This window comes from Gossypium hirsutum, chromosome A13, assembly GCF_007990345.1.
Source record: "Gossypium hirsutum isolate 1008001.06 chromosome A13, Gossypium_hirsutum_v2.1, whole genome shotgun sequence".
Taxonomy (NCBI): domain Eukaryota; kingdom Viridiplantae; phylum Streptophyta; class Magnoliopsida; order Malvales; family Malvaceae; genus Gossypium; species Gossypium hirsutum.
The window spans coordinates 90,002,848-90,022,150 of NC_053436.1; the positions used below are offsets into that span (position 1 = coordinate 90,002,848).

The window sequence follows — 19,303 nt, forward strand, 5'->3', positions numbered from 1 at the left end:
GGTTCATTAAGTTTATGAAAGTAGTTGGAGCATTCATAAGACCAAAGGGTATCATCAGAAACTCGTAATGACCATATCGAATCCTAAATACGGTCTTAGGTACATTGGATTCCTTCACCTCCAACTAATAGTACCCGAACCTTAAGTTGATCTTAGAAAACACTGTAGCACCTTTGAACTGATCGAACAAGTCATAAATCATTAATAAGGGATACTTGTTCTTTACGATCATCTTGTTCAGTTGCTAGTATTCAATGCAAAGCCTTACAGATCCATCATTCTTCTTGACAAACAAGACTGAAGCTCCCCATGGCGGAACACTCGGTCTTATGAAACCATAGTCCAAAAGTTCCTAAAGCTGAACACTAAGCTCCTTAAGTTTCTTAAGTGCTATGAGGTAGGGAGCAATGGACACTAGAGTAGTCTCAGGCAATAGATCTATCCCAAACTTGACCTCCTACTCCAAATGTAATCCAGACAACTCTTCCAAAAAAAGGTTAGGGAAATCCCTCACAGTTTAGATACCTTTCACAGCTATTACAGTTACATTTGTGTCCAAAACATAAGCCAGATAAGCCTCACATCCCTTACAAACCAACTTCCTAGTCATTAAAGCAAAGATCACATTAGATAAGTAATTTTTACGCTCACCAATCATCAAAATCTACATACCAACTGAAGTCTTCAGAATAACCTTCTTTGAAGCACAATTTAAATTGACTTGGTGTTCCACCAACCAGTCCACACCCATAATTAGATCAAATTCTCTGAAGGAAAACTCCATCAGATCAACTAGGAATATTTCCCAAAAAACTTCCAACTGGTATCTTCTATAAATCTTATTCACGGTAACAAATTGTTCTAAGGGACTGACTACAGTTTATCAGCCATCAAACAAGAAACATACAAGTGGTAGATCCAATATCTATCAAAGTGAAGTACTGAACATAATTAACTATAAAATTACTTGCTATGACATTAGTTGCATCATGATCCTCTCTGCGTCTGACCGCATAGACAAGGGCAGGTTGCCTAGCATCAATCCAATTTGCACTATTCTGATTCTAAACCCTATTTTACACTGAATATTGTATCTGATCATTATGTTGCAAACAATCATTAATCTTATGCTCTATGGACCCGCACCTTAAACAAGCATCCATCTTTCTCCAACAATCACTAGAGTGTTGTTTACCACAATAAGCACAATTCGGAGTCTTGCCTTTGGTACCAACTACCACATTACTCTACCGAGGTCTATCGTCTCTAACTCACTTAATGGGTCACGATGCCGTGATAGTGGGACCAACATCCCTTTTAATATGAGCCTTAGCCTTTTTTCTCCTTTCACGCTTCACACGCTTAACTTTCTAAATAATCTTGGTTTTCTCTACCAAAGTTTTCAAAGCCCTCTCTTAGTGTGCAGTGACTTGCATCATCAGATCATACCACAACCTATTTTCAAATCTAACACACCTATCCTACTCATTCGTAACTATCCCCTAAGCATATTGGGTGAGTCTCAAGAATTTGGCCCCATTCTCAACCACTAACAGATCCTCTTGCTTTAGTTCAATGAATTCAAGCTTGCGAGCCTCCATATATCTGGTGCCCACATATTTCTTCTGGAAAGACTCTTGGAAGTAATCCCAAGTCAATCTCTTCGCTTGCATACCCCTCATAACGGACTGCCAGCATTGGTAAGCCTTGTCTCTTAGAAATGATACCATACCCTTCAATTTCTACTTAGGGGTACAATCCATGTTATCCAAGATTCTTTTCGTAGCCTCCATCCAATATTCAACTACGATAGGGGTCGTCCCAATAATGTCCCTAAATAGCTCAGCTCCATTGGATCAAAGCCGTGTGATCACACACGCTCGTGTGGCTCCGACACGCCTGTGTCCTCAACCCGTGTAACTCTCTGTTTATGACATCAGCAATGAAATGGGGTCACATGGCCAAGTCACACGCTTGTGTGCTAAGGTCGTGTCCCCCACACGGTTGAGACACACGGTCGTGTCTCTGCCCGTATGGCCAACACTTAGGCTATTTTTCAAGCCTTGGTCAACCATAAACCCTCACACATTTATACAACATCAAGGACATATAACATGGCATCCATTCAATGATTAAACATCTTCAATTAAGCCACAAACATAGCATTTGCATGTCATCATACTTGTATTTCTCATACTCATTTTATAACAAGTCTGGACATACTAAACCATATTCATTTGACTGGACATACTAAACCATATTCATTTGACCTTGTCATTTTTATTACCACTTATACCTTTATACCATGGTTATCTTCATGTTAATATTCTCAACTTAATCATCTAGCATTTATAGTCATGTCTAATTCATATCCTTACTGTTACATATCACACACTCACATTAACATGTTTCTTTAAGGCATTCCACACCAATTTCATTCTTCATCAACATCACTAACTTACTCTAAATTTACACTTTCATACTAAGAATATGGTCACATCTATTGATCAAAGTTCATCCATCAAATATGCATGCCATATCATACATCCATCGATAACAAGCCATCACACATGCGCATCATCAAGACATTAGAACAGCCATGCAAAATCAATTAAGTTTACAACCCAATGATCAAATGTAAGCGATATCTCATGGCTCTATACAAATGAATTATTATAAGCCAACTCAATTGGACAAATCATGAAACACATATCATAAAGTACAAATGCCACTCACTTGAAAACACTTAAGATTTATTAATACCCCGGCTTGATAATTTGATAGTGTGATGTTGCCTCTACGATCTCCAACCTTGAGCTAAACTGACAACACTAAAAGAAATGGAAAGGAGAGGGGTAAGCTTTATAGCTTAGTAAGCTCGTACGAAAATAATAATAAGCAATTTATTAACGTGCTTTTTCCAAATTCTTACAACATGTTCTCATGGTAACACAATCGGAACTACACATAATTCCACTATTTGCTCATATTCCAGTCAAGTTCTCTACTTGAGTCATAGTCACTAAATTACTTATAACTTGAGTTAAAAAACTCTAAATTAAGATCTGCTAATTTTTCCTGAAATTAGAGACATATCTTCTTACCATAAAATTTATAGAATTTTTGGTCTAGCCAATAAGTAAATTTTATTCTTCAAAGTTACCCCTGTTCTGTTGTTTAACAACTTCGACCTTTCTTTACTAAAATTTATTTATCTCTTAGAACGGGATTCGGATGATGTTCCCATCTATTTATCTTGAAAATAGACTCATTAAGGATTTATTCATACAAATTCTAGCCAATAATTATTCTTGTACAATTTTTTGCTGATTTTCCAAAGTTAAGACAGGGGAGCACGAAATCACTCTAACCCTGTCTCACAAAAATTCAAATATCTCATAATATGAAATTCTTTTGCTTACACCGTTTCCTCAATGTGAAACTAGACTCAATAAACTTTAATTTCATAAATTATTCAATTTCTAATTCAATTTTCATAATTTTTGGTGAATTTTTCAAAGTCACGCAACTGTTGCAGTCCAAAACTATTTTAGTGCAATATCATGATAACTATCATATGATGGCATAATAAACATAATCATAAACATAATCATAAACATAAGTTTATTCATCATTCAAAACCTTTGACTTACTTATCACCCACATACCTCTTTATTATGAAACATCATTTATTAAGGCATTAGTGGTAAGTTTAGTGTACATACCTGTACCAACTCGTAATACAACATATAATCATAAATTCCTTAGGACTTTCGTCCAATCATCCATTACGTTACCCGTTGAACACTCAGAATACTATTGGATACGCGGAAAATTTACACATAGTGCATCAAATGTAGCCACATGCTACCTCATATCACAATCACATATTGCTTGCTCACGAGCAAATCACGGGTTTGCTCATACAAGTTGACAGTTAGGACGTAACTACTCGGGCTACTCACACAAGCTGACAGGTACCCGCAACACATGCCAGGCTACCTAGCCACCGGTAGGACGTACAAGACCAGCACCCGGATTCACATATCACATATACACACATACACACATATTCATGAGCTCATATCCATATAGTTCCTAGTGACATGTCACATTGTATCCTAAGCTATTCCTAAGATTCAAATGGGATTTTTCGATACCACATCTCTGTCGAACTTACTCGAAGTGTCGATCTCACTATCCATAGTACCAATTGCCCATTCATAGCATAATAAGGCATAACTCAAATAGAAAATAAGATTTTAAGAATTTACATAACATATATCACATATTTCATATATCACTTGTCATGTATCATCATTTCCTTGCATTTCATATAATATTCTTCCATGTCATATTTCCACATCACATACACCATTCCATCAACTTTTCCAATATATTAAATCATACAATATATGCAATAATAGTAAGGAATATAATTCAAACATAACATTACATTATTATTATCATACGAACTTACCTCGAATCCGAGCACAGCTTATTATTCCATTTTAATCCATAATCTCGTACTTTCACGATTTAAGCCCGAATCTCGATTTTCTTGATCTAATATTTCAAATATAGCTTATTTATTACTCACATTATTAAAATTGACCCAAAATTCTTATTTTTATAAATTTTCATTCTTACCCCTAAATTTTCACATATTTACAATTTAGCACCTAGGCTCGTAAAATGATTTTCATTCAATTTCTTTGTACTTAAGCCTAGCCGAACAAATTTCATAACTACATCAGCCCTTAATTTCCACTAATTCACACATTTTATGAAAAATTTTATAACTTTTACAATTTAGTCCTTTTATGCATTTTTACCTAAAATCACTTAGTAAAAGTCGTTTCTCTAACCATAAACTTGTATAATCTACCATTAAACATCAAAACACATGCATATCACTCATGGGTAAATGTTTTAAACATCAACCCTAGCTCACATAAATGGTAGAAATAGCTAGATCTTGTTACGAGGATTTCAAAAAAGTAAAAATCAAAGAGCTTGGAAAGCTTGAACAAAACCCTAGCCATGACTTCCATGCAAAATTCAGCCAAAGGTTGAAAATGAGCATAAATTTGGCTTTTATTTTCCCTTTTTATTGTTTTAATTACCAAATGACCAAAATACCCCTAACTTAAAAATATTCTATTTCACATATTTCATACTTATTTTTGTCCAAAAAATTAACCAATGGTCTAATCACCATATAAGGACCTCTAATTTAAAATTTCATAGGAATTAGATGCCTCTAGCTTCTAGAACTCAAGTTTTGCACTTTTTACAGTTTAGTCCTTTTGACCAAATTGAGTGCCCAAACGTCAAAATTTTCGAACGAAATTTTCACGAAATCATTCTGTGAATTTGTATACCATAAAAATATAATAAAAATAAATTTTCTTATGTCGAATTTTTGGTCCCGAAACCACTGTTCCGACTAGGCCCAAAATCAGACTGTTACAAACCTTGAGTGATTTCAGTCTAATAGTTCAACTACAACTTATAGTCTATAGTTTTTCTATAGTTAGTAATAAGAGTACTTATCTAATATCGGCGTCGAAGTCTTGGATTTTTTCTGTAAAAAAAAACTTTATAAAATTTATTTGTGACATGGTTCCCAAAATATCCCTTAAAACATGCATGCAAATTTTAAATAAAAACCACAGTCTGAGTTTTGAATAAGGCTATGATACCACTAAATGTAACCTTTCAAACCTAGCCTATATGTTATGGCCGAATTTTGAAGACTACATTGGCCACCGGAATGGTACAGAAAAACTTTTGTATTTTAAATCATAATTTAAAACCATTTGACTTTTTATTCAAAACTAGTGAACTTGGTTATTTGCCTTTGTTTTGAGAAATCATGTTATTTTCAAAATCAAGCGTGTTTAAAACTTCATTTGTAAAGATTAATTATTTCAAAAGAAAAAACTAAGTTGGATTTTATTAAAAACTCATTTTCAATATTGCTGCGAAAATTAGTGTTAAAATCATATTTTCATTAAAAACCAATTTTTCATGTATAATTATTAAAATATCGAATAAGCAGTTTAAAACTTTAAGTCATTCAAATCAAAATAAAAATCTCCCAAAAAATAAAGTCACATGTCATAGTCCATAAAGAAAAACATAGCAGTTCCAAAATAATCATTAAAATAAAGTTTAAAGTACTTAAAGTTAAAATCATTTAAGAAGCTCCTTCGATAGGCTCATCCAAGTCCTTACCTCGGGGTTATCTGTAAAATTGGTAAACTAAGTAGTGAGCTAATAAGTGAGAAGGTTTGGGTAAAAATATAAGCCCAAAAAATGGGCTAGGCAAAAAAAAGAGGCCCGTTTAGAAAATGAGCTGAGTTTTAGGTAAGGCTTTTTTGGCCTGAGCCCAGCCCGACTCGAATATGCAAAAAAAGTTTGTTGTTTTTTTTACTATTTTCTTGCTTTTTTAATATTTTGTTGATATTTTTTTGTTTTCTTTCACTATTTTGCTACCAATTCACTATTATGTTGATATTATTTGTTATTATTGTTTGGATATAGTATAAGTTGTGTTTTATTGTTAATTTTGTTACTATTTTAGAGGTATTTTCTTGTTAAGTTGCACTTATCTTAGTATTATTTAAGTATACATATTACTTTTTTAAATTTCTTTTCAATTTGTTGGGAAACTTTTATTTTTAATGATTTTAGTATTTTTGATGTATTATATTTTTTAAAAAAATTATATAAAAAATTAATACAGCCAATGGCCTAGGTTTAAGCATTTATATTCAGACCGGGCTAAGCTGGGCCCAATCCCGACCCAACCCATGGACACCTCTACACTTAAGCTAGTAACTATACAGAATATTACGAACAGTATAGAATTACATAGTTTATGCAATGCATGAACATGCTAATGCAGTGTTTTAAAAAAAATGTCCCACCCAACTTCGCTACACATCATAATAAGAGTTCCTCACAACTCATCCAGCCAATAACACACCAGTTTGTGGACAAGCCACCAGTAATGCAGAAAAACTGCTAGAATTGTGTACAAGCCACTAGTATTGCAGACGAGCTACCAGTAATGTGAACAAGCCACCAAAAATACAGATAAACTGCACTATTATGGACAAGCCATCAGAATTGTAGACAACCTGTCAGTACTTCCTCTTTACAAACTTATCCCGACCCCAATGCAATATAACATGTTTTAAATGATACAAAGTAATACAATAAGCATGACTAAAACATGCAATCAGTAGCAGAATCAGTAGGCATGATTTAGACATGCAGTCAATAATAGAAATAGTGGCTTGAAATATCATGCACTCGGTAAAATGATACAATAGGCGGATTTAATGATGCTTTTAGTGTTAACAATACCATAAACCATATTTTTAACATGTAACTAACATTTTAGTAATAAGATACATGATCTGTCATGTAATCAGTCTCTATCAAATCAGTATCATGTTTTAATATCACATATTATATGAAATATGACCAAGTCATACAATAACGCACGAACACATATGGCATCACAGATTCATCAGATCTGAGGTACTTACTTGAATTCAACCCTAATAAATAATTTTATCAATCACTAAGAATACTTAGTGTATTTTCTTAGTCAATATTTTAGAGCAAATTTAAACAGTTACTTATAGTAATCAATAATTACATGAACTTTATGAGCGAATCATACACTACATCAATAGGTTAAAACCCACACTTGAATTATAGGTGTCGTGACACTAGATCAAATTTTCCTCACTTCAACGATACGGTTCTAATCAAATCTCGCTTGATTTGATCAAGGAATGATAGTATGACAACAATGGTACACACATTAGTTTTGGTTTTAGTCCAAAATAGTTCTCTTATGAAATTGTTTTGAGGAACTTACTCTATTAATCATCAACAAATATCTAAGAACTTCCTTTGCACTAAGGCAAATCCAAGTGATATGGATTGGATCCTTCACGTAAATATGCTACACAAATATTACTAATAAATTCGGCTCATATATTAAAAAAATTTGAGATTGATGAACATATCTTTAGTTACTCCATATTAGGTTAAATCGAAGACTACAATTTAATTGGAGAATTTTGCAAAAATGATGAAGGAGGTGCGGCTAGGGAGAAATCAAAATAAGTAATAGTGAGTAAGATTATTATTTAATAAATTGAAAAGAATATAGAAATGAGTTATAATATTTTGGTTACGACAAAGAAATGAAAAGAGGAGGAAAAATAAAAAAACGAGCAGTGGCAACGATAGTGGAGGTCCAACGTTAGAGTAAAGAAAGAGAAGAGACAATGGTGATATGGTGGTTAGTTGGTGGTGCGGTGATGGATAACAGTGGTGGAAATGGTGCAAAAGAGAAAAGTGGTGGCATAAAAGGAGGAGGAAAGAAAAATATAAGAAGAGAGGGAAAAGAAAATGAAAAAAACAATTATTTTTCTTTACTTACCAAGGACGACATACAATGGCCAAATGGGGAGAAAGATGGCAATGAGTGAAACTATGGGAAGCAAATGAAAGGAGGGGGAACAAGAGGAGTGAAAAGGGGAATAAGAAAGGAATTAGGATAAAGATAAGGGAAGAAAGAATCTCCCTTGCATGGAAACAAATATGGGCGACAAAGGGGGGTTTACCAAGATGGTAAATGTTTGTTTTGAAACTACACTAGTTCTTAACCAATAGGCCAAAACACATTCTTACTCAAGAATTAACGATAACTAAATTTAAATGGGGTGTGATAGAATTGATATAGATACCATTCTAATACTAGATTTATTTATCTTACTAAAAATCTCATCCAACACTCTAGAACTAAACATATTGAAATTAGATATCATTTCATTAGAGATCATGTCCAAATAGGAGATGTAGTTCTAGAATCTATTGACACTTTGCACCAACTAGCGATATTTTTACTAAATCATTAGATAAGAAAAGATTTTGGACACTTAGGAAAGAATCAAGTATTACTACCTTACTTTTATTTTGTGTTAGAATGATTTTGTGCACTTTGATGTTTTCAAAATGTTTTATGACTTAAAATTGATTGAAAAAACATGAACCTATTGAATGTGTTTGAATAGGCTTTTCTTAGTTGATATAATTAATTTTTGATACACTTATAGTGTTTTATGATTCATATGCGTAATACTTAAATTTTGCATTTTAAGCATATGAAATCATTATAATTTGCTAAGAAGTCATTTTAGGATAGTTTAGGATGTATTAGGACATAGAAATTGAGTTTGGACAAATTTTCACACCTTGTAAAATAGAATGGGAATTTGGTATCGATACTGATACAAAAATATCGATACCTATCAGGTTTTAAAGATTTATGCACCGTGCTTTTGCAAAATCAGTTTTATTTTACCCATAACTTTTTCTCTACCATTTTTAAACCTTTCAAACCCTAACTCTCAAAACCATCAAATCTTCCACTTTTTTTTTCAAAATCTTCACTCAAAACAACCTACATTATTATTTTAAAACCATGCTTAGGTAAAAATCTCATTTGTTTTATTTCAAATTTTACTCAAATTTTTTGTTAAATTCATGGTTGAATCTTGTTATTAGGATGATATGGAAAATATTTGTACTGTTGTTGTGATTCAGGAGGTTTCCTAAAACCAATCAAAACTCTTGCCCACCAATTGTTCAACAAAATTCCCCAACCATATTTTTAAGTCATTTAGTGAGTCCATTGCATCTATTTAGCTAGTATGCCTTTAAAGAAACGTCCTCGAATTGATAATGATTGTTTTAAAAACTTTGATGGATGTTATTGTTTTAACACTTATTTTTCTGCTTGCAATGCAAATGTTTCTTGGCCACTCGATTTTGATTCTTTAACCGGTTTTAATTTTTCCTATCTTCCTACTTTGGCTGAATGGCATTGGGTTGATTTTTGCAAAATCCACTCTCAAACCCATGCCAATCTTGTTCGAGCATCCTATTTGAATGCCTTGCTCAGACATGATGAAATGAGTGAGACTGTTGTTGCTATCAATTCTTCTTTAATGAATACTCTTATACGTCTCATAGTAGAAAATTTTGGAGATTTTTTAAAACTTTTGCTCGGTGGGATTTCAAATGAGAAAGGCCCTTATAATTCAACCTTGACCATTCCAAGCTTGAACGCATCCGAGCACAATACCATTTTTTACATTTAATTCTTACATGGATATTATGTTTGATTTCTAAACATGCTATTATTTAATCCATTGATTATTGGTGGATTGATTATTTCCAAAACAATAGGCATCTCAACTTCACACTTATCATGTTTAATGACATTACTAAGGACATTGATAAGGAACTTACCAACACCCTTACTTTGCCATTTGGAATGTATCTTTCTTACATTTTTAAATGTTTAAAAATCCCAACCTGAGGTGACCCTCCTTTGGCCTCGTCTACTCCTCTTGACTTTGGTGCCCTTCATCATGCTAGATATAAGAAGGATTCACACACTAGCAAATGAGTCAAGAATGTCTAACTAGCAACTCATGAAGATGAAGATGTTGAGGGAAGTCACAATGAAGATGTTGAGGGAGTTCATGATGAGGTTCCTCCTCCTCCCGAGCATGTTCTTCCTCCACCTACTCATTTGGTTGGTTTTTCATAAGTTGCTCATTTTTTCGTCGAGACCACCACTATATTTGGCACCATTAATTCTTTGGGCAATGAATTTTGAGGTTTTTGAGTTGAGGTTAACGATGAATTTCATAGTTTGGGCTCTAAGATGTCTTCATTGGAGGATCAAATGGCTTAATTTATGGTTAATTATCCTCCATTGTTGCCTTTTCCTCAAGAAGATTAGACTAGCATTTTCATTCTTATACATCTTTTATTTGCATCATTAGTTTAGTCTAACTTTGTTTCCTATTACTATGAATGACTACACTTAATGTTTATCTAGTATGTTTTGAAGTTTTTGTTTCACATCTTAATTCCAATTTTTCTCAATTGTTTCCTTTTATTAAACTAACAATATCTCCCTCTTAAGCTTTACTTGTTGCTTTTTTATAAAAATGGGGAGGGGGGAGAGAAAAGTAAATTTTGGTGAATGATTGATTATTTGTGCTTATTCCAAATTACAAATTTAGTGACTAAGTTTTCGAAATGTCTTTAAATAAAAATGAATGACCAATTTATAAATGAATGCCAAATTTTGATAATGAACGACAAATTTCTCTAAGCCTTAAATTGGAAATTATTTTTAGAAAGGGGAGCAAACTTATTCAAAACTAAATTTACCAAAATGTTTTGTTATATCAAAAAAGGGAGAGATTGTTGAACCAAACTTTACTTGGAAAATGATTTTGATATAACAAATACTATGTTTTGAACAAAAATTATTTTAAACAAAACGTGGCAAAAATATCATTTCAAATGATATTTAAAAAGAAAAATTGTTGGGTTCATACTTAGAAAATATTTTAAGGCCAAGTTAGTTAAACAATTTTTCAAAATTGGCATTCTGACTTCCAAAGGATTTATTAAGTATCGATATGGTATCGATACATTATATTTGGTATCGATAAAATTCCCCTTATATCAATATTGATGGCTACAATTATCACTAAATTAGGTGTTGAATGCTTATAGGACCGGTACTTGTAGAAAAAGTATTGATACCTGTTGTTGCAAGTGACATTAATGCATTGATATTTTTATCCCAAACGACTCTATTCAATATTCCAACAACCACAACGGTTGGAAATCAATTAAAGGGTATAAATATCAACCTCCAAAGGGTCTACAATAATAAGAGAGATTATCCAAGCAAAAATTTCAACCAATCAACCTATGTGCTTAAAGTTTTCATGATTTTCTTGTACACACTTGTGAGCTTCCATTGTTTTTTTATTCAGCTCAAGTGTTTTATTATTTCATTTGTGCTAAATTGGCAAACAATCCAATCTTTTAAGGATTAATTCTTAGTTTGCTTATTTGTAACACTCTTTAAGAGGGTTTTATCTTAAGGTTTGGGTAGAAACCTTAAGGGAGTTATAAGGTTAAACCTTATCCTCAAAGGTTAGTCAAATTAGTGAATTTGGAAGAATCCTTGGTAGTGAAAAGTTAAGGTAGTGGAGTAGGCAATTGGGGTTGAACCACTCTAAATAATTGTGTTCGCTTGTTCTAATTTTTTTCAACCTTCCACAATTTTTTAAAAGCCAATTCACCCCCTCTTTTGGTGATTTCGGATTGATTATTCAAGCTAACACATTACTATAGTGGAATGACTTCGTGACTAAATGAGTTTATAATTAATAGACGAAAAGCTGGAACTTAATTATAAATGATTTGAGCCCTAATTGCATATGTCCAATCGGTGCCTCCGCTAGCACGTTGAAACCTGAAATGAATTGCATATTGAATCAAATGAACAGAAATGATAAAGTTGGAGAAATGGGAAATATTTGGAAATTAATGTGGGTTTCTCTAAATGAAAATGACTTGAATAATTAATTTATGGTTTTTTGAATTATTATTTAATTGATTGATTAAATAATTGAATTTTTGAAAATAAAAATAAATTAATTAATCATAGTGAATTCGTTGAATGTAGAAATATTAAATATATTTTCTTATAGATTCTTTTACGGTAAAATCGTCATGATTTTAACATAATTAGAATTGAGTTGAAAAAATTATTTAATTGAGAATTAATTAATTAATTAATTAATTTAAAATGTTTATTTAAGGAAATAGAAAAATAAGTATCGGGTTAGATTGAATTATAAAGTATTGGGTTAAAAGTTTAGGAAGTATTTGTAATTGGACCCAATAAAGGAGAGACCGAAAAACCTCCCATGATTAATACATGAGGCGACAAACCCTAGTTTATTTAGCTAGGGTTGTCGCCCCACCTAATCCTAGTTAGACTAAGAGTTCATTTTAAATTGAAATAGACTTCTATTGTTCAATAAGAATTTCATCTCTTCTCCCTATAAAAAGATGGAACTAGTAGTGCTAAATATACAATTTTGAGATATTGTTATTTTGCTCGAAAATAGTGATAATTTATTTTCTAAGTATACAATCTATATTTTGAAATAACAATTCCATCGGTTTTATTAAAGAGAGATTTGTTTTCCCATTGAAAATAAAGTAAATAATTTTTGGTCTGTGTGTGATTCAAATTTGTTCGAGCCCACACTCGAAGTGGTTCATGGTACGAGAATAGCAGAGAAGGTTGTTTAGTTGAAAGCCGGGAACGAAAAGGATCTATCTAGTCAAAAACACATGTGTGATTTCAATAAAAGGTGTATTGCTATAAATATCATAAACCAGCTCAGTTTTTAAAATTTTAATTTCCCGCTACATAAGAAAATTGTTTTTGAATCATTTTTTTCCAATACAAAAATTGAATGCAGAGTAAAATTAACAGTTTGGGGGTTTGAATGTTGTTATAAGTAGGTAAAGAAATTTTTATAAAAGTTGTTTTGCAATTCATTCCGACCTATTCTATGTCTTATTTTTTTGTTGCCAAAAACTCTTTGCGAGGAATTGGAAAACATAATGAGTAAATTTTGGTGGCAAAAGTCCCATAATAGGAAAGGTTTGCATTTTTGTAAATGGGCTGATATGTGCTATTTGGAGGATGGAGGGTTGGGGTTTCACAATTTAGCGAAATTTAACATAGTATTGCTTGCGAAACAGGGTTCGCGTCTTGTTCATAACCCATATTCATTAGTTGCATGCATACTCAAAGCAAAATGCTACCCAAACTCGGTACTTTGCCATACATAGGAAGGGTACGAGATGGAATGTTGGCTCGGGGAGAAGCATATCCATTTGGAACAATAAATGGCTTCCAAGATTTGCGGGATACAAAATAAATGAAACTACGGTTAATAACATAATTGAATATGTAGCAGATCTTATCGACCACACACACAAAATGGAATGAGGAACTGGTAAAAGGAATTTTTAAGCTATCATAAGCAAAGGCCATTCTGTACTTGCCACTGTCCAACAATACCCAGGAAGATTTCCTCATCTGGCAAGAAGAGAACGCCGACTACTATTTTGGTTTCAAATCGTATGGAAACTAATCAAAACAGGGAACAAAAGGAAATTTACAACAAACTCTGGAGGCTACAAGTTCCCCCAAAATTAAAGATAGAAAATTGGCGTTTTATTCTAAACTATGTTCCTACATATGCTAATCTTCATAATAAGCGTATTGTGAATTCTTCAATCCGTCTCAGGTGTCGAAGGCTATAGCCTCTTGTGGTCCTGCAAAAGAGGTTTGGGGTTTGTTCTCAATTACTTGGCCAACAAATTTACAATTTAACCGTGCATTGCACGAGAAAGAACTAATTATATATATATATATAAGCAATGTTTAAATATAATTGATAATAAATATTTAATAACAGAATAAATAAGAAATGGAAAAAATATTTTTATATTTAAAGAATGCTGCTTTTAATATACTTATGAAAATATTTGAAGTTTAATTTATTAATTATATTTAATAGTAATTATAAGAAAAACTAATAAAATATTTATATATTTTAATTTTATCAAAATTTATTTAAATTTTATTATTAGACTTTTTAGTTAATGTGTAATAAATTTATTATATATTTATTTTTTTGTCTATTCCATGATATTATTTTATTCAATCAAACATTATAATACTAATGTCGATCTAATACATTTAACAAGTAAGACTATGTCATACCATTATATTCTGATTCTATTCTCTTTCAATACCTATATTTGGATAATGTTTTTTTATTTAAGCAAAGGAAAGTAAAAAAAAAAAAAGGTTGAATATCCTTTACTTTCCTTTGAATTACTTTGGTTTTTTTTTCTTCACTTCAATGTGAGAGAAAAGATGGGAAAGGAAAATAATATTTCCTTTAAAATATGAAATATAATTTTTATCCTACCAATCTTTTACATAAATTATTCTATAAAAAAGGATATGTTTAGAAAAATAATAATTATAACCCATCTTTTACTTCTTTTTTTTCTTTATAAATTAAAAAAATAAACATAACAAAATTAAGTATTGAATTTAAATTATAAAATTATTTAATATATTAATTAAAATTTTACTGAATATAATTAAATATTTTTTAAATATAAATTATAAAAAATATAGTCTACAGTTTTTATAGAAAAATTCTATCAAATATAAATAAGATTGAAAATATTTAATTTTTTGAATGATGTATCAACCAACATCCAAATAAAGCTTGGTAAAATTTTCTTTATTAATTTTAATTATAAAAAATAAGTATATATACATATATCATTTCCTTTCATTAACCTTACTTTCTTCTTTCCTTTATTATTATTTTTTTAAATGAACCAGATCCAACTGAAAATTAAAAATTTTGGAGCCCTTAATTTATATAAAAACACCATAAATATAAGGAAACAATGGTGGAAATTTGAAAAGCTTGAAGGGCAGACGCAATTTCCAATTTCAGATCTGGAAATCAACCCAAATTGGAATTGGGTGTTTTGGATAAGATCGACTGTGTACAAACACACTACCGTTATTTTAATATATTTTGTCAGCGAAACTGAAAGAATAAAAATAAATTTATTTATTTATTTATTTATTAAATTCAATTATAGTTAAGTTCCATTTGGTGAATTGTCTGTAGCGCAATCCTAGGTGTCTGAAAATATGTGTATTAAACAGTTTGGAGAGTGGCTTTGCGGAATCTCGTAGTTGGGTTTATCTTTTTACTCACTCTGTTGGCTAAGCTGCTTTTCTAGGGTTCATTTATCTTTCGCCTCCCTCTCTTTTCTTTTTTCAATCCCCTCCTTCTTTCAGGTCTCTTCTAATCTATCTTTTCTTTTTATGTTTTGGCTTTCAATTTCAATTTGACTGCTTTTTTATTTTTATTTTTGGTACTGTTGAGTTCCTTTTCCATGGTGGATCTTCCTTTGTTTCAGCTGAGATATCCTTGTTTTTCATTTACAACTTAGAGGCAAAGCTCAAGTAACTTGATTAAATCTTCTTTACTCTTTGGACTGATATTCAAGAATCTTTATTGTTTAAAAAAACAATTTGATTATTTTGTTATGTAACATCCACAGTCACTGCTTGGTTTTTAACTGATCAATTGTAATAGGTAAAATGCAACGGGCAGTTCGAGCTTTTTCGGTGCACGGAAATACTGTGAAAAATGCGATCTTGCATCGCATTCGGGTTGTCAATCCGGTTATACGACCCGTTATGTTTTCCAGATCACTTACATCTGCTAGTATGGAAGAACATGGCTTCGAGAGCACCACTATTTCAGACGTTTTGAAAGCCAAAGGCAAAGGTGCAGATGGATCCTGGCTTTGGTGCACTACGGATGACTCTGTGTACGATGCTGTGAAATCGGTAGGCATCTTTTCCATTTCCATAGATTCTCAACCTTTTTTTAGAATACTTGATTTGCCTGCTTATTTACCTCCTATCTGTTTCAGATGACTCAACACAATGTTGGTGCTCTGGTGGTTGTTAAACCTGGAGAGCAGAAATCAATTGCGGGTATCATCACAGAGAGAGGTACTTAGCATGCACCGGGACTAGAAATTTTCAATGAATGAAGGGTTTAGTATTCTTTGTATAATCTACTGGGATTTACAACATTCGCAATCTACTCATTTATGTTGTTCAGACTTATATATTTTCCTTGAGCTACTTGTGTCTGTTGATATACATGTCTGACCCATATTCGTATATGGGTACGGGGATATGATCCTTCATGAAAAATTCATTGGAAACATACTCGTATCTGACACTAACACCTGAGCCAAGTAACATAGCAAACTATGCTAGGACTTTTTATATTATTTGTCCTATAATACTATTAGTTGGAGACATTAGACAAAACTAAACCCTATATAGGCTAAAGCATGCTGATAGTTGCCTTGTTCCTTCTTAATGTCACCCTTGTTCTATCTGTTTCTTACTCCACCTTTGCCATTGAATGCAATTATTACCATTATTTGGTCTGGATTCTTCCTTCAGCTCTTTGTCATGTCAATGAATCACATACTGCCCCTTTTTCTTGAGTATTGCACATACCAAATTTATAAACCTCATAACAGTCTTTTGGCTTGGCTAAGACTATAGTTTGCTTCATTTTGCCTTTCTCAGCTATCAAGAGGAAGAGATCTTGAAGGATTTTGTGGACTGGTACGATTTTGATAAGTTAATTTTTGCTATTTGATGTTTTACTTTCAGATTATCTTAGGAAGATAATAGTACATGGAAGATCATCCAAGTCAACTAAAGTTGGGGACATCATGACTGAAGAGGTATTGTTTTTGCTTTTATTCGAGTAAATTTATAGGTTTACTTCTATCATATATGGTCGATTGTTTAGATGTACACTTATACCAATTCTAAGATTTTATTAAATGATGGTTGTAGAACAAGCTCATCACGGTCACACCTGAGACCAAAGTTCTGCAAGCAATGCAATTGATGACAGGTAATATGATCTACTGCCATCTACGACATCCGTTTTTGGTGTTCACTGGGCTGTTCATTGTCAAGCTAGTAGTAACCTATGTAATTTTTACAGATAACCGAATCAGACACATTCCAGTGATCAATGAGAAGGAAATGGTAGGCATGGTTTCCATTGGAGATGTGGTTCGTGCTGTGGTGAGCGAGCACCGTGCAGAGCTGGACCGCTTGAATGCTTACATACAGGGAGGTTACTAGATGATGATGATGATGATGATGATGGAATATAGTGTATGTTTCACTTGTTGGACCTAAGCAAGCAAGCAAGGGGAGAGCTTGCAAATATGCTATGTTTTCGTGGTTTTTCTGTGAAGATGCAAGTGATGTTGGAATAATTACCATGTGGACTAAGTGTTTGACAATAATCATTCTCATTTTGCTTCCTTCCTATTTGACTAGGAAAGTGGCAAAAGCAACCTTGGATCAGTTTGATTTCTGTTTTTCTAATTCTTGAACGCATTAACTCGGCGAGTCACGATTGAGCCCTTTGCATAGGTATCAACTAAAAAATAAATTAATTAAAATCTGGATATGCTTTCAACATTTTTATTCCTACTAATAAAAAAAAGAAGCTTTTTTTCTTAAAATTTTATTCAGAAATTGAGAAGTAATAACTCAAAAGTAACAGCTGAAAGAAAACCCCATGAAAATACGTATTCTTTTTGACAAATATTTAGTTGGTTTAAAATATGTTTGTTGACTGAATTTTAAAATGATACTACATGATCACTAATATTGTGGTTTTGTTATATTTTTATCATTAAATTATTAAATGTTACTATTAATGGTGTAATGGGTCAAGATAATGTGACATGTTATATTATCATTTCAGATAAATTTTAAGTCAAATTGTTCACTAATCATTATATATATATTTATTTATTTTATTTTCCTTTTTCCTTTTTCCTTTATTTCTTTATTTTGGCCTCACCGCCACTGTTAGCCATCCAAACAAAAGCTCCTATTCCCCTCTTTTACTTTTTCGGTTAGTCTTACTTGAACCGTTCAAAACTCATGAAACCAACATCCAAATTTTGATCTTTCAAACTCTGACCGGTAATCATCACCATTTTGGAGTGTCTGCTTCTCTGGTGTCTTCACTTTCTCTTCACCGTTCGGATTCTCCAACTACTCTTAAATGGTGGTTTCCTCATGCAATCAATTTGGTGGTATTATTATTCAGACAAGAAGAAAAACCAGCAATATGAGATCAGTGTTCAATAATTTATGAGTAAACTACTAAAATAGTCACTTTTGTTTATTTTATGCTATATTTTAGTAATTTATATGTGAAATGTTATGTTTTAGTCAGTTACGTTATCATGTTGTAGCATTTTAGTCACTAAACAATTATTTGTCGTTAACGGTAAATTAACTTGCTCAAAGCCTGTGACCATCGAACCAAATGCATCCGATGGAGGTCTATTACTTAGATGGGGATCATTTGGCTCACGAGAGCTGGCCCGATTCAAGGAACTGTTGGAGAAGCCTGTCAGATTGAAGCCTGGTTGGCCCGATAGCAAAGATATGGCAACTTAGGCAACTATGGTAACTAATCTTTAAAGATAGAGGGAATCATATCTTGTAAAGATTAGATAGGATTTGATATGGCAATATCTTGTAAAATCCCTTAAATCATGGGATTGGTTAATCTCGTCCGTCGATGTAATTGTATCTTGACCGTCAGTTTTGGGGGAGCTCAAGTATAAATAGAGAGCCTCCCCTTCATTTGTACTTACTAACACGTTAAATCATCATTTCAAACAAAAATTTTAGGTT

The 19,303-nt window shown here is 32.3% G+C and overlaps 1 protein-coding gene across 4 annotated transcripts; it reads left to right on the forward strand.

The window, feature by feature from the left end:
* Window positions 1-15,387: 15,387 nt before the first annotated feature.
* Window positions 15,388-17,950, forward strand: LOC107895150 (CBS domain-containing protein CBSX3, mitochondrial). Of its 4 annotated transcripts, none has more exons than XM_041085189.1 (6): window positions 15,388-15,528; window positions 16,131-16,387; window positions 16,474-16,555; window positions 17,237-17,310; window positions 17,426-17,486; window positions 17,580-17,950. In XM_041085189.1, the coding sequence occupies exons 2-6, from the start codon at window positions 16,136-16,138 to the stop codon at window positions 17,720-17,722; spliced, it is 612 nt and encodes a 203-aa protein (XP_040941123.1). In that variant the 5' UTR covers window positions 15,388-15,528; window positions 16,131-16,135; the 3' UTR covers window positions 17,723-17,950. The 4 variants fall into 4 exon arrangements, with proteins under 4 accessions (XP_040941123.1, XP_016675883.1, XP_016675884.1 ...); XM_016820394.2 differs by having other exon boundaries at window positions 15,425-15,829; XM_016820395.2 differs by lacking the exon at window positions 15,388-15,528 and adding an exon at window positions 15,588-15,997.
* Window positions 17,951-19,303: the final 1,353 nt, after the last annotated feature.